This window comes from Armigeres subalbatus, chromosome 1 (genome assembly GCF_024139115.2).
Source record: "Armigeres subalbatus isolate Guangzhou_Male chromosome 1, GZ_Asu_2, whole genome shotgun sequence".
Taxonomy (NCBI): Eukaryota; Metazoa; Arthropoda; class Insecta; order Diptera; family Culicidae; genus Armigeres; species Armigeres subalbatus.
The window spans coordinates 93,648,785-93,665,553 of record NC_085139.1 but is presented as its reverse complement, the minus strand read 5'-3'; the positions used below and the strand labels follow the sequence as shown (position 1 = coordinate 93,665,553).

The following is a 16,769-nucleotide window of genomic DNA, read 5'->3' as shown; positions in this document are numbered from 1 at the left end:
TTGAACCTTTTGAAAGGTTCATTTCTGAGCCTCTTGACAGAAGACTTTCGAGCCTCTTGAAATGACGTTTTCGGGCCTCTTGAAAGGAGGCTTCCGAGCCTCTTGAAAGGAGGATTCTAAATCTCTTGAAAAGCGATTTTCGAGTCTCTTGAAAGATGCCTTTCGAGCCTTTTGTTAGGAGGCCTTCAAGCTTCTTAAAAGGAAGCTTTTGAATCGTTTGAAAGGACGTTTCCGAGCCTCTTGACATGAGACTTTCGAGCCTCTTGAAATGAGGTTTTTGAGCCTCTTGAAAGGAGGCTTCTGAGCCTCTTGAAAGGAGATTTTCGAACCTCTAGAAAAGAGACTTTCGAGCCTATTGAAAGGAGATTTTCAAGCCTTCTGAATGAAGACTTACGAGCCTCTTGCAACGAAGTTTTCGAGCCTTTTGAAAGGAGGCTTCCGAGCCTTGTGAAAGGAGAATTTCGAGCCTCTTGAAATGAGACTTTCGAAGCTCTTTATAGGAGATTTTCGGGCCTCTTGAAACGAGATTTTAGAGTCTCTTGAACGGACGTTTCCGAGCCTCTTGACAAGAGACTCTCGAGCCTCTTGAAATTAGGTTTTCGAGCCTCTTGAAACGATACTTTCGAACTTCTCGAAAGGAGACTTTCGAGCCTGTTGAAAGGAGGCTTCTGAACCTTTTGAAATGTGGCTTCCGAGTCTCTTAAAAGAAGGCTTATGAGCCTTTTGAAGCTTGAGAAAAAATTGACAAAATTTAAGCTTGAATAAAACTATATCCATACATTGTTGGCATCGAATGTCAATAATTTTATCCCCCTCCTTCAGACCACAAACACAAACACAAGACAACTTGAAAAAAAATAATCCCGTACCCTATCACTGCACTAAGAAAGGTCCCGTTAAGAGCAATGCATTTTTTTTAACCTAATAACTAACATTTTTACGCACCTTAATTAGAATATACATCCGATTTCAAAAAAAAACCTTTTCCCATGTACAGATTCCGGCATCTATCAGAACGACCCCCGTCGCAATCATCGCCCCCCAACAGCCAACAATGAACGGATTATCAGCGGTGGCGAATCGTCGGCCGCCTCTTCATCGTCGTTGGACGAATTGAATTACGCCCTCGAAACGCTCAAAATCAGTGACACAACATCTTACGCCAGCAAACGGCTGCCGCCACTTAATCAACCGTATGAAAATCTCATTAACGAACCGTCAAGCGACCGGGATCCGAGTCTGGATACGCTGGAGGAGGCTGATTTGCGGAAACAAAGAAAGCTGTCCGACTGGTACTACATCAAGACCAGTCCGACCAAGCACAAGAAAGCTTCCGCGCCCACAAGTCCTTGCGTCCAAAGGCGAAATCAAACCGGCGGCAGTGCGTCTCCACTTCCGCTGCAACAGCAGCTTCTTGTACCACCGATGGCGTCCCCCCCTTTGGGTGGCGATGGCGGCTGCGCTCCTAAACAGGGCCAAGTGCCGCTGACAAAAGTTTTAATTGCCAGCAAATATTCCGCTCCGACTGCAGCAGGGTCCCGGCACGATTGCACCAGCCACAATTCAAACTTGCCAAACAGCAATAAATTCTCATCTCCGCTGTTGGATTCGAGGCGAACCGGGGAGCATGGGTCGCCACCGAAGCCGGCACTGCCGCCGCAAGCTGCACCTCGGCGGCATTTTCCGGTTGACGCGCCCATTTCGGCGACAGTTTCAACAAGTTCTGGCCCTACAGCAACGACGGTAAATGCCATCAATGAGAGCAATCGGTCGCCACCCTCGTGTAAATGGATCAATAATGGGACGCGATTAGGTAAGTTTTGCAACGTTGTAGCTAACACATGTAGAAGGTGCGCCTGAATTCCTCAAACATATGATATGTTATTGAGGCTAGTTTATTAAAATACATGTAGGAGGATTTACTTAATTAAGAAGGATTTCTTAATTTCATGAAGGATTTACTTATTTGAGTTACATAAAAAATCTCACTTTTAGATACGTCGATACCCAGTCACATCCATCAACTCAGCAACGACATCATCATCACCAGCACCAGCAGTAGCTTCGAACACATCCCGGAGATTATCGGAAATCGATTTTCGCCGTACTGCCAACGTAAACATCAGCTGCATCAGCATACGCACCGCCATCATGCAGGTCCGCAAGGCATTTATGAAAATTTTCCAGCGAATCAAATCCCGGCCGCAGCTATTATGTCCGCTCAGGACCATCAGTTCCCGCAACCGTATGACATTGTCGATATGAATCAACTGCAGCAAGAGCAGCGGCAGCAACAGAAACGATTTAAAAAGGCTGTGAAACGACCGTTGCCGAGGGTCCCGGTTGTGGAACCAGGTCCTCAAGCTCCTCCACCAGTTCCACCGTTGCCGTCGGCCGCTGCCTTGAAGGCAACCATTGCAATCGAGTACGGCGAAGAGGACGACGAGGATGACCGACGGAAGAAGAGTTCATTGACTAGGGTAAGTTTTGGATATTCTTTTATTTTTTCAGTTATCGTGCGGCGCTCTCCCAATGCTTACTTACAGAGTGAACCTTTCCGAATTAATATAAGAAAAGCTACTAAAGTGGAATTTTACAAACAAAAAACACTTTCAAAATTTGAAACACTCTTTGAAGTAATTACAAAGAATCCTAAGATCTCAAAATTACCAGAGAGAATTGCCAGTGTAATTTTGGGGAAAAAATCGTTTAAATTTGGAAGAAGAGTTTTACGTGGAATCTTGAGAAAACCGTTTTGACTCAAATTCCGAACACTGGCTTTTAAATGGCCATGTTGTGTTTATTCGTGTAATTTTCTCCACAGGAGTTTGAATTCGTTTCTAATCTTCATCCTCAGTACGGCGAACCGATGAAAACTTTAGTTCACGGGCGCTTTAACGCCAGTGTTCGGAAAATGAGTCATGTTCGAGATTTTAGTCAAAAACTGTGCTTTTCGTAAAAAAGAAGAATTTTCCAAGAAATTTTCCCAAATTTCGAAGAGAAATACTCTCAAATTTAAGCCAAAAATATCCTAAATATCCCAGGTAGATACTTCTCTCTAAAGAAAATTCGCCTGTGTTTCCAAACATATTTTTTCTGAATTTCTGCGGAAAGCTCGTATTTTTCCAAACTTTCATGAAATCTTCTAAATTTATATGGGAGATTCATTTGCATTTCCATTAAAATATCTTTCGTAATTCCATGAAAGATTCATAAGAAATTTATAATTTACAATTCCTGTTTTTACGTGACATTTTTTATTAGAATTTCCATGGGAAGTTAATAAGAAATTTCACAAAAAAATCATTCTGAATTCCACAGGAAGGTCATCCGAATTTCTACGAAATAGTTATCCATGTTTCCAAGGGAAGTTCAAAAGAATTTGCACTAGAAATTCAAACAAATTTTATCTGGAAAATGCTTCCGGATTTGCACTGAAAATTCATCCGAGTTTTCAAAAGACATTTGTCCCAATTTTCACGAAAAAATCATCCCAGTTTTCACAAGTATTCTCACTGGGAATTCATTGAAAATTTTTATAAGAGATTCGTCCAGATTTTCGCGGGAAATTCATCCGAGTTTTTTCATTTCAGTTTTTTCGGGATGTTAATTCGGGAAATTCATCCAAATTTTCTGTAAGAAAATCATCCAGATTTGCCCGGAAAATTCATCCCAATTTTCACGGGAAGTTCATCCAAATTTGCTTAGACAATTTATTCGAGTTTCCTAGAAGAATTCATCCCAGTTTTCATGGAAAGTTCATCCGAATTTGCAAAACAAAATATTCAAAATTGCTACGCAGAATTCATCCCAATTTTCACAGAAAATTTATCCGATTTTTTCCAAATCATCTATGAAATATTCATCCGGATTTGCTCGGAATGTTCTTCCGAGTTCTCACGGAAAATTCATCCCAGTTTTCACGGTAAGTTCATCCAAATTATCAATAAGAAATTCATCTCGATTTGCGCGGGAAATTCATCCGAGTTTCCACGAAAATTTCATTCCAGTTTTCGCGGGTCCCTCCGAATTTTCACTTGAAATTCATTCGAATTATCCATGACAAATTCATTCGGGTGTGCACGGGAAATTCATCCCAATTTTCCAGTTCTCTATAATAGTTTCGTCTGCATTTGCTCGGGAAATCCAAGTTTTCAAGGGAAGTGAAATCGATGTTGCAATTTCATCCGATTTTTCACATAAAGTTCATTTGAATTGTACAAAAAAATCATTTCGTAGAAGAAAATTCATCACAGTGTTCAGAGAAAGTTCTTCGTCATACTCATTTCAGAAAGTTAACTCCTAGTGTGCCGCTATATATTAAGGGCCCCATACACGCTCCGACATGTTGTACAACGTTGACTCCGCCCCCAAGTTTATACGACCAATTAAATTTGTACAACCGTCTGACGAACAGTTGGTACAATCCAAACTCCAACAAACGTAATATTTAATAATTTTCTTTCTGTATATGATGATGTGTTTGGTGTTTTTTCATGAATACTGAATTGGGTGAATTGAATTGGAATGGAATTGGATTGGTGTGCAATTAGCCTTCCTAGTGCATTGGGGTCCATTTCGACCAAAGCACACCCAAAACAACGCTGTAACTTTGTAACGCAACGAGATAAAAATCTGAAAAATTCTGACTTCTCCTAACTTGGAAAAATTCCCAGGGAAAATCAGCTTCCAACGACATCTAGGAGAGGCGCCACAAAAAAAGTGACACATTGTGCATTGGGGTCCATTTGGACCCAAGATTTCATCACGATCACAAAAACTCAAATTTCAACCGATTTTCGATCTTTAGGCACCAAACGAAAGCTGTAGGTTCCAATAACAAGCCCACGGGGTGATTCATTCAAATTGACCACTCTAGTCCCCGGGGAACCCAAAGCTAAAGAGGTACTACTTGAGATTCTCAATTTGGCACCAATTTATCGAGTTTCGTGTTATGAAACATAACATTGTTTGCAAATATGTGCTATGATGATCCCAACTGTATTTGCTATATTGCATATGCCGTTTCTGGGCAAATTTATCTCTCTAGCGGTCGAGCCTTCTGGAAGCTTCGGAAGTTCCGTAAAAGTGGCTAATTCTAAAAGTGAATCCTAAAATCGCGGAGCTTTTTTCGTAGCCATTCATTCTGGCAAATTGTGGGTGCAATCAATGGTTAAATTCTTCTGTTGCCCCCAAATGTCCCAGATACGGTCCTCCGGAAGATCCGGAACATTCGTTAAAAGTGGCCAATTCTAAAAGTTCATCCCAGAGCCCCGAGATTTTTTCGTTACCATTCATTCTGGCAAATTGTGGATGCAATCAATAGTAAATGTCTAATGTGACCTCCAAATGCTCCAGAAATGTTCCTCTGGAAGATCCGGAACATCCGTAAAATGGCCAATTCCAAAAGTTCATCCCAGAGCATTGCATTTTTTTTCGGAACATCCGTAAAAATGGTTAATTCCAAAAGGTAATCCCAGAGATTTGCATTATTTCGTAATCATCCATCTTGACGAATAATGGATGCAATCAGTAGTGAAAGTCTTCACTGATCCCAAGAAGCTCCCGAAACGGTCAACCGAAAGATCCGGACCATACTTCGCAATTCATTAATAACCGAATTGCCTGTGCAATCAATTGTTCAAGTCTTCTACGACCCGCAAATGCTCCCGAAAGGGGCCGATACCACCAAAGTATTCCAGAGAATTGCTATTTTATTCATAACCATTCATACGGGCAAATTGTGTACGCAATAAATTGTTTAAGTCTTCTGAGATGACCACAAACGGCCCTCCGGGAAATCCAAAGCAGTCGTAAAAGTGGCCAATTCCAAGTTCATCTCAAAGCAAATTTTAGAAACTGTTTATATCATCGAATGGATTATGCAATCAATAGTGAAAGTCTATTGTGGCCCGAAATGACCACAATACGGTCCTCAAGAAACCCGAAACATCCGTAAAATAGGTTAATCCAAAAATGTTATCCCAGAACTGAGCATTTTTGTTAGCATTCACGTAGTAACGGTGAATTATATGTGGAGTAAATAGTGAAAGTCCTCTGTGACCTACCAAAAGTTAATCACATTCGATTTTTTAGACATTAACATTAACATTGTTAGGGGCTCCCCGGGAAATATGGAACACCCGCAAAAATTAGGAATTTTAGAGGTTTATCCCACAGCTCCAAATTTTATTTCGAAAACATCCATAGCGAAGAAGTGATTGTGTAATCAATAGGGGAAGGCGAAGAGACTTGATCACCCCCTGTTTTATCGAGAACTAGAGAAGTTTCGTTCTAGCGTTTTTTCAAGTATAGATCCTCTACACAAATGACCTTTATATGGTGAGCTGTTTTCTGGATCGACAAACCTTATTCAGGCCGGTTTGTATGTTTTGACTTTCCCAAAGATTTTTTTTTTGGCCACGCAAAATTTGAACAACTTTTCATAAAAATGACGAAATGCTTTCGTTTTTAACAGCACAAAGCCATAAATATGCTAAATGATATGTACTAATGAAAATGTCAACATTCCATCACAGTTTTAGGATATTAGGATTTGAAGCTATTGCCTCAATATGGGAACAATTGATCCCCCATTAGTTTGTTTATTTTATTTCGTCAACCAACGTAGAATAGTTCATATGCATATACATGTTTGTTTTTGTAATGCTTAAGTATGATTAAATAATAGATTTGTTTTTAGTAAAGTGATGTGTAATTTTGATTTGAATTTATATTGCTGAATTTGTAATGTTTGTTCTTTGAAAATATTGTCTAATGTTATGCCGAGACATTGTTAAGTCAATAGTTTCGCAGTGTTGATTGTAAACAGCTATCATTCGGTTGAGAGGCCCAAGAAGCCGAGAAGGTATGTAAAAATTAAATTTCGATAATTCTTAGAGAGTCTGTGTGGAAATCGCGTATGTTTATTTATTTTTGGTTGTGATACATCCTAAATCAGAAAAAGGGATCAAGTCAACCCAGTCTCCACTAGTAGTAATTTTTTAGGACGTCTGAATGTGCTCAAAACCGTCCTCCGGGAGATCAGGAATATCAGTGAAAATGGTCCTCCGGAAGTTCGTTCAGAAGCTCCTTCGGTAATCTTTCGGAAGTTCATCAAGTAATCCCTCGGAAAGTTCTTAAAGGCATTCCTCTAGAAGGTCTTCTGAGAATTCTGAGAGTTCTTCCGCAAATCTCTCCAGAAGTTTATCAAGTAATTCCTCGGGGAGCTCCACCGAGCTTCTTCCGGAAGTTCCTCAAGAAATTCTCAAGGAAGTATGAATCCGGAAGTTCCTCCGTGAATTATTTTTTGGATTGACCACATTCACGGATGTTCCGGATCTTCCGGAGTACCATTACCGTACAGTACCGAAAACTTTAATTATTGATTGCAAACACAATTCGCCAGGATAGGTGGTTACGAAAAAATCGCGATGCTCTGAGATATTCTTTTGGAATTGAGCACTTTAACGAATGAACTGGATCTTCCGGAGGACCGTTTCTTAAGCACTTGGAGGTCACAGAAGACTTTCCCTATTAATTTGCCAGAAGGAAAGGTTACGAAAAAAATCACTGTGCTGAAGTTTTGGGATTGTCCACTTTTACGGATGTTTCAGATCTTCCGAAGGATTGATTCTGCGACATTTGAAGACCACAGAAGACTTCCACTATTGATTGCACCCACAATTCATCAGAATGGATGAATACGAAAAAATTCCTGTGCTCTGGGGTGAACTTTTGGAATGGCCACTTTCACGGATGTTCCGTATCTTCTGGAGGACCGTTTTTGTGGCATTTTGGATGTCACAAAAGATTTTCATTATTGATTGCATCCAAAATTTGCCAGAATATATTATTATGAAAAAAAAAATACAAAGCTCTGGGACGAACTTTTGGAATTGGCCATTTTTACGGATGTTCCAGATCTACCGAAGGACCATTTCTGGAACATTTGGAGGTCACTGAAGACTTTCACTACTTATTGCACGTACAATTTGTCAGAATGGATGCTTACGAAAAAATCACGAAGCTCTGGGATAAACTTTAGAATTGGCCATTTTACGGATGTTCGGGATCTTCCGGAGGACCGTTTCTGGGACATTTTGGGGTCACAGAAGACATTAACTGTTTGTTGCACCCAAAATCTGCCAGAATTAATGGATATCAAAAAATCGCGAAGCTCTGGGACGAACTTTTGGAATTGGCCATTTTACGGATGTTCCGGATCTTCCGGAGAACCATTTCTGGGGCATTTGGAGGTCACAGAAGACATTTACTATTGATTGCACCCACAATTTTCCAGAATGAATAGTTGCGAAAAAAAATCGCAAAGCTCTGGGATGAACTTTTAGAATCGGCTATTTTACGGATGTTCCGGATCTTCCGGAGGATCGTTTCTGGGACATTTGTAGGTCACAGAAGGCTTTAACTATTGATTGCACTTACAATTTTCCAGAATGAATGGTTATTGTTTTGGAATTGGCCACTTTTACGGATGTTCCGGAGGACCGTTTCTGGGACATTTTGGGGTCACAGAAGACTTTAACTGTTTGTTGCATCCACAATTTGCCAGAATGAATGGTTGTCAAAAAATCGCGAAGCTCTGGGATGAACTTTTGGAATTGGCCATTTTACGGATGTTCCGGATCTTCCGGAGAACCATTTCTGGGGCATTTGGAGGTCACAGAAGACATTTACTATTGATTGCACCCACAATTTGCCAGAATTAATGGTTACGAAAAAAACGCGGAGCTCGGGGATTAACTTTTGGAATTGGCCACTTTTACGGATGTTCCGGATCTTCCGGAGGACCGTTTCTGGAACATTTGTAGGTCACAGAAGACATTTACTATTGATTGCACCCACAATTTGCCAGAATGAATGGTTACCAAAAAATCGCGAAGCTCTAGGATGAACTTTTAGAATTGGCCGTTTTACGGATGTTCCGGATCTTCCGGAAGACCGTTTCTGGGTCATTTCGGAGTTACAGAAGACTTTAACTGTTTGTTGCACCCACAATTTGCCAGAATGAATGGTTATAAAAAAAACGCGAAGCTCTGGGGTGAACTTTTGGAATTGGCCACTTTTACGGATGTTCCGGATCTTCCGGAGGACCGTTTCTGGAACATTTGTAGGGCACAGAAGACATTTACTATTGATTGCATCCACAATTTGCCAGATTGAATGGTTTTAAAAAAATCGCGAAGCTCTAGGATGGACTTTTAGAATTGGCCATTTTACGGATGTTCCGGATCTTCCGGAGGACCGTTTTTGGGACATTTTGGGGTCACAGAAGGCTTTAACTGTTTGTTGCATATCTTGGCTGAGCATATGCACAGCATATGTTTCGAAATGGACAAATTAATATGAAATTTGCGAAAAAGAATCCACGTGTCTTGGAGGGACTCGAACCCTCAACCTCCTACTCTCTAAATAGGCGTGATAACCCTTACACAACAAGACCACTTAAAGGTCTCGTTTGCGGAAAAGTCATCAGAATCCGAGTGCCCTCCATGGGGGGGCATGGAGTGCGGTCCTCTCGTTTAATAAACAATGTGCACTCGCTTGGCTGTGGATATACAACAGTAAAGCACATGTGGAGATTGGGCAAATCAAGCATCCGAAAGATATTCAATTTGCAAAAAAGAGAGCTAACCGCGGTGGAGGTTGGTACTTGGATTCTGATGGCTTTTCCGCAAACGAGACCTTTATGTGGTCTTGTTGTGTAGGGTTATCACGCCTATCTAGAAAGTAGGAGGTTGAGGGTTCGAGTCCTCCAAGACACGTGGATTCTTTTTCGCAAATTTCATATCAATTTGTCCATTTCGAAACATATGCTGTGCATATGCACAGCCAAGATATTTAACAAAAAAATGGTTTTCGTACGGCCGAGTTGCCGAATAATATGCAATTAATTGTGTCTGTTGCACCCACAATATTCCAGAATGAATGGTTTTTAAAAAAATCGCGAAGCTCTGGGATGAACTTTTGGAATTGGCCATTTTACGGAAGTTCCGAATCTTCCAGAGGGCTTTACGATGACCGCTCGAGGAATAAATTTGTCCAGAAATGGCATATACAATATAGCAAATACTGTTGGGATCATCAGAGCACATATTTGCAAGCCATTTTATGTTTCATAACACGAAACTCGAAAATTTGGTGCCAAATTGAGAAGCTCAAACAGTACCTCTTTAGCACAGGTTCTCCGGGGACTAGAGTGGTCAATCTGGATAAATTACCCCGTGGGCTTGTTATTGGAACCTACAGCTTTCGTTTGGTGCCTAAAGATCGAAAATCGGTTGAAATTTGAGTTATTGTGATCGAGATGAAATCTTGGGTCCAAATGGACCCCAATGCACAATGTGTAACTTTTTTCTAATACATTAGGAAGGTTAGATTGGATTTGAATTGGCATGGGATTAGAATTAGATTGGTTGTGGATTGAATTGAATTTTATTGGAACGTGAATGGCATGTTACTGAAATTTTAGTGATTGGAATGTGATTGAAATTTGTTGAAATTGTATTTGATCGTGATTGGATTGGGATTGGAAGTGGATATGAATTGCATTGGAATCGAATTTTCACAGTTCGTACAGGAATTCTTTGGACGCTTATTCCGGAATTTCTCCGGAAGTCTCTCCCGGAGTTCCTGGGAAGTTTATTCTGGAGTTCTTCCAGAAGTTCCCACGGAAATTTCTCCGGATGTTTCCTCCGGAAGCTTCCCCTGAATTCCTCCATAAGTTCCTCCCAGAATTTATCTGGAAGCTCCTCCCGGAATTCCTCTGGAAGTTCCTCTCGTAATTGCTTCGGAAGTTCCTCCAGAAAATAGAATTGGATTGTTCCAAGTTCAAGTTCCTCCGAAAATTCCTCTGGAAGTTCCTCCAGGAATTCCTCAGGAAGTTCCTCCAGGAATTTCTCAGGAAGTTCCTCCGGGAATTCTTCCGGAAGTTCCTCCCTGAAATCCTCCGAAGTTCGCAGTTCAAGATCCTCCCAGAATTCCTCCGGAAGTGCCTCCCGGAATTCCTCCGAAGTTCGCAGTTCAAGATCATCCCAGAATTTCTCCAACAGTTCTTCCCGGGATTCCTCTGGAAGTTCCTCCTGGAATTCCTCTAGAAATTCCTCCGGAAGTTCCTACCGAAATTCCACCTAAAGTTCCTCCAAGAATTGCTCCGGAAGCTCCACCCGGAATTCAATCGGATGTTCCTCCTGGAATTTCTGCGGAAGTTCCTCCCGGAATTCCAACTGAAGTTTCTCCCGGAACTCCTCTGGAAGTTCCTCTCAAAATTCCTCCAAAAGTTCCTACGGAAGTTCCTACCGAAATTCCTCCGGAAGTGCCTCCTGGAATTCCTCCAGAGTTCCAAATTCAAGTTTCTCCCAGAATTCCTCCGAAAGTTCTTCTCGGATTTCCTCCGGAAGTTCCTCCCGAATTACTCCTGAAATTCCTTCAGGAAGTACTTTCCGAATTCCACCGGAAGTTCCTTCAAGCATTGCTCCGGAAGCTCAACCCGGAGTTCCGAAGTTCCTCCTGGAATTCCTGTAGAAGTTTCTTCCGGAATTCTTTGAAAAGTTCCTTCCGGAATTCCTCTGAAAGTTTCTCCCGGAATTCCTCCGGGAATACCTCCGGATGTTTCTCCCGGAGTTCCTCCGGAAATTCCTCCCAGAGTTCTTCCACAAATTTCTCCCAAAGTTCTTCCGCAAATTCCTCAAGGAAATTCTCTGTAAAATCCTCCAGGAATTCCTTCGGAAGTTCCCTTACGAGTTTCTCCGGAAATTCCTCCCCGAATTTCAAAGTCCCTCTTCGAGTTACGAAGTTCTTTCAGGAATTCCGAAGTTCCTCCCGGCATTCCTCCGGAAGTTTCTCCATGAATTCCTCATCCCGAAATTCCTCAGGAAACCTCTACAGTAATTGCTCCGGAAGTTCCACACGGAATTCAACCGGAAGTTGCTCCAGATGTTCCTCCCGGAATACCTCCGGATGTTTCTCCCAGAGTTCCTCTGAAAATTCCTCCCGGAGTTCTTCCGGAGTTCCTTCGCAATATCCTCCAGGAAATCCTCTGGAAGTTCCTCCAGGAATTTCTCAGAAGGTTTCTCCCGGAATTCCTCAGAAAGCTTCTCCAGGAGCTGCTCCGAAAGTTCAACCCGGTATTAAACCGTAAGTTCCTCCGGATGTTCCTTCCGGAATTCCTCCGGTAATTCCTCCTGGAGTTCCTTCTGGAAATTCCTTCCAGGTAGTCCTTCAGAAGTTCCTCCAGAAATTCCTTCAGAAGTTCCTCCAGGAATTTCTCCGGAAGTTCCTCCAGGAATTTCTCCGATTGCTCCTCCAGAAATTCCTTCGTAAATTACTCCGTAGTTCCTTCCGGAATTCCCCCAGAAGTTGCTCCAGAAATTCCATAAAAAATTTCTTCAGGAATTCCTCCGAAGTTATGCAAGAGTTTCTTCCGGAAGTTTTCAAAGCATTTTTACGGAAGTTCTTCCGAAAGTTCCTACAGGAATTCCTCCTAAAGCTCCTCCAGAAATTTCTCCGGAATTTCTTCAAGGAATTCCTTCGGAAGTTCCTCAATGGATTGCTCCGGAAGTTCCTCTAGGAGTTCCTCCATGTATGCCTTTTGGAATTATTCCGGAAAGTCCTCCTTGAGTTCCTTTTGAAAGTCTTCAATGTATTCTTCCTGAAATGTTTTCGAACGTTTTTTTTTCCTTTTTCAATCTGTGGATTTTCCATAGGAAATCGTTCAAAATTTTTCTAGAAATGTTTCTGAGAATCTGTCAATGAATTCCACTGAAAGTTTCTTCAAAATTTCAAGCGTGAATTCTTCCGAAAACATCCCCAGATTTTTTAAGATATGCTCCCTCGGAAATTCTATCAGTAATTCCGCAATCAATGCCTCTGAGAAGTTCTTTAAAAGTTCTCTCTGGAGTTCCTCCAGAAAATACCCTAAAACTTTTTTTAAATTACTTCTCCAACTCAACAAACATTACCTACTCAATCACAGAATTTCCCGTCGAAAATCTCAGAAAAAATCTCCAGATAGTGGAGGTATTTTTAAATAAGGTTCATATGAGTTTTTCATAAAAACTCCGACTCTGAAATTCTTGAAGGAATATCTACTGGCGTTATAGGAGCATTCCCATCACTTTCTGCTCCTGGGTATTCCACCAGAAGAATTGAAAGCAACAGTGTTGTACAACAACACCACACACAATGCAACTTGGTTGTACAACATTTGACTCCGCCCACCACAAGTCGGAGCAAAATCAAACTGTTTTGATTTCATCCGACCAACTTTGCAACTTTGAAACCGTCCGTCCGATAGTCGTACAACTTCCCCACAGACGATCCGACAATACTCCGACTCAACCAAGTTTCCTGGGGGTGGAGCCAAAGTTGTACAACACATCGGAGTTGTTGTTGTACAACACATGCAGGAATAACTTTTTCGTACACCCAACTGGCGGTTGTTAGATTTTCTAACAATTCTGTATAAGAATCTACCAAAACCTGTATAACTGGGTATATGCGAAATTGCTAGATTCTTATACAAATATTGTATAAGAATATAATAATTTTGTAAGCTTTTCTTTCATTTTTTGTATAAAATCTAACAATTTCGCATATACCCAGCTCTTATACAGGTTTTGGTAGATTCTTACACAGAATTGTTAGAAAATCTATCAACCGCCGGTTGGGTGTACTGAATCTCCTGAGCAATAGAATATTTCAGCACGCAGTCAATGCCTTCGTCAAAAATGTTTTTCTAATGAAAAACTGGAATAATAATTAAACAGTCAGTCATGTGTTCTAACGAGTCAAATTCTGGTTTAAAATGGACAATAAATTCACATCACTAAAGCATTGCTACCGTCGACTCTGTACTTAAATAAAATAGATACCGTACAAGTAATTGCTTTCTTTAGTCGAACAATTGATGCCGGGATAAAACCCACTCATTAGATAATTCAGTTTTAGTTGAGCTGGCAGCTTTTGATCCTCAAAAGCTCAAAGCAGCTTCGAGTACTTTCCTCCATCCATCCGCATATTCACTTCAGTCTTGTGTGGACTAACTCAATCAACGGCGGCGCTGACGTGACGGACTGCTCGCACTTGCTGTGTGGTCGGTCGGAACAAAGAAGACACAGAGAAAGGACGATACCTTTTGCTTCCAGCTAAAGTATCCAAACTTACCCTCATCCGGCGAACGTGGTGTAAGAATGGGAACCCGAGAAGTAGCTTTGCAGGAAATCCGTCAAATGAGACCGGCTACTGTTCTCTGCTGGTGGGTGGGTGACCGTTTGGAGGGATGGGCTTTACTTTCCTACTTGTCATTGGCAGCGGAAAACTTTCTCCGAAGGATCGGGATTAGAACGGATTAGGGAAGATGAAAGTCAGAGCCATTTTTCATCGCCGAATATGGAAGTTTTATAAAACATTGATCGATGGGTATCAAATTTTCAAGTCAATGTACTGCGTTGTTCCGAAGTGTAACAACAACCTTGATTAAAATTCGATTACCGGAATCGGCTTACAAGTTTAATATCCAGAAAATTATGTTACCCTCATTGTACCTGCGAAAGTCAAAAGTTGGATTTTACTAAGCAAAAACACTGTGGTTCGTAAAATAGCAAATTGCTAATATTGGTGAAAAAGTTTCCTTCTGAATCGTGCCATAATTTTAAATTCAAATTAAATTAAACACTTGTTTCGTTTATTTCGTCGGAAAGCCACAACGACGTTAACAAAATATGAATGGATTTACACTTATCGAGGTCGAAAAAATAACGCCATTAGGACTTACGGAGGCCACAATCTTTGGATGAAAATCAAGAGTAACATTAGAAAAAAAGCATACATCGCAAAGCTCGAATTTCTTTCGGATGTCAAACGATTCTTAGAAACGTGCACAATTGGAGTGCCAATCTTCAAGCTGGAGGGTGTTCATTAATTGTAATTGTATAGATTGCATTCTATCGCCTTTCTCGAGCAACAAAGCTTTTTTAGTACATTACAATTATGAAGCAGCGAGTTATCTTTTCATTCAAATTATGCGGGCCAACTAATGAGATTGAAAAAGGGAACTAACAACTGCTAGTCGCATCGGTTTAATAAATATCCCTAATAAATATTAAAAAAAAAGATTCAATAGGTTAAATTAATAATTCAATAAAGAACATAATCGGTGTACAAAACCTTAAAGTGAATTACAATACATTCGAAAAAGTTGGTAGACATCTGCTGTTCAAACCATCCTCATCTGTGGGCGATTCATTGATGTAGGTTGACTGTAAAATCCATCGTCAAATATAGTTTAGCATCATACTATTCAAGGCAGTCATCTACTTGATAGAACTATGTAATTCCATGATTAGATGGATATCAGTTGCAAAAAGTTAATCCGAATGAGATTATTAACAATGGGTCCTCCCCCCCTTCCATCCCATGCTGTAATCTTTCGACTTCCCGTCGTTACCGGCGACAGGAATGGAAACTTTTGTTCAACTTATATTCCTGGTGCCTTTTCCGGATCCACTCGGGCGTTGTTGGTGTCGTCGTCAGTAACAGCCGACGAAAGCGGAAATGATTTTACACCCGCCTCGGCTGGTTCTTTTAGAGTTCGGAGTGAAAGTGATTGTCATTATCGTTCTCTTTGCCGTTGTCGCCGACGTCGTCGTCAGGCAGAGACCGAGCGAAATGTTATTTAATTAAAATTACATTCAAAAGTTAAATTCTGAGTGCCAGTGAGCATTCCTTTCGTTTCGCCGAGGGACAATGAATTTCCGTTTATGTTTTTTTTTTGCATTTCCGATTTCCTATAGACATCACAGGAGAGATGGGCTGGGAGGCGCAAAAGGCGATTTTAACGGTTCTGAGGTAAAAGTCTTCTCAGGTTCATTAAATTGTGAAGGTCTAATTTACCATGCTTACCAACAGTGGCTTATTTCATGTTGCTGCCCGTCGACATTTAAAGTGTTTTTTTAAGAACCATGTAACGATTGAGATGAAATTTACAGAAATTTTCATTCTCACCCAAATGAAGATGCCCCTTAGATTTGACAACTTCTTGTTTCCAGGGTCAGTGAACAGGTGCTACCTGTGAGGCCTGCCAAAAATGTGTTTGACAGTGGACTCTGCACCCTTATCTGGTATACGTCTGACGAGAGGGGTAAACATTAACTTAAAAATTGCACATCTCCGGCGTTTCTGAGCCGATTTGTATATTTTTTTATATCTTTTAACCAGATAGGTTCCAAGGTTATGACTCAAATTTAAGATTGGACACTTGGGCCCGGAGTTATTATTAATGTATTCAGCGTACGATTTCTTCACGTGTTTCTCTTGAAAAATGAGCTTTACAGATCAACGCTTTCAAAAATTATGCTCAAAATACTATAATTTCATAAAGTGTACAGGAAAAAATACATTTTTGGCACTTATACCCATCTGATTTTCTCGCAACAAGTTTTATACGACGAGGATTTCAGCATTTAATACAAAGAAACGTGAATGGTGTGACATATGACCCTATTAGTGCTCTTTTTGACTTTTCTTATAAAAAATTACCACGAATTAGACATTTTTTCAAATGGCTCTAACTTGGAAATGTGAAAGTATGTGCAAACTTTTTCGACGCTCCCTAAAAGGTCTGATGGTACTCTAAAACGTGATACATGTAAAGTAGCGGCGACATGTGGCGACAAAAGACATTTTTCATTGTCAAAATCGTCAAATTTTCAGAAATTTTCTGTCATGTGGCTAAAAACAACAAAAGCATT

General features: G+C 40.7%; 1 protein-coding gene across 3 annotated transcripts in view; it reads left to right on the top strand.

The window, feature by feature from the left end:
• LOC134202619 (uncharacterized) overlaps positions 1-16,769 on the top strand; it is a 708,184-nt gene that overhangs the window by 373,117 nt on the left and 318,298 nt on the right. For all 3 annotated transcript variants that reach the window (XM_062677646.1, XM_062677653.1, XM_062677640.1), the window contains exons 4-5: positions 998-1,813; positions 1,996-2,480. In XM_062677646.1, coding sequence (XP_062533630.1) covers positions 998-1,813; positions 1,996-2,480 — 1,301 coding nt within the window. The remainder of the gene's footprint in view (positions 1-997; positions 1,814-1,995; positions 2,481-16,769) is intronic.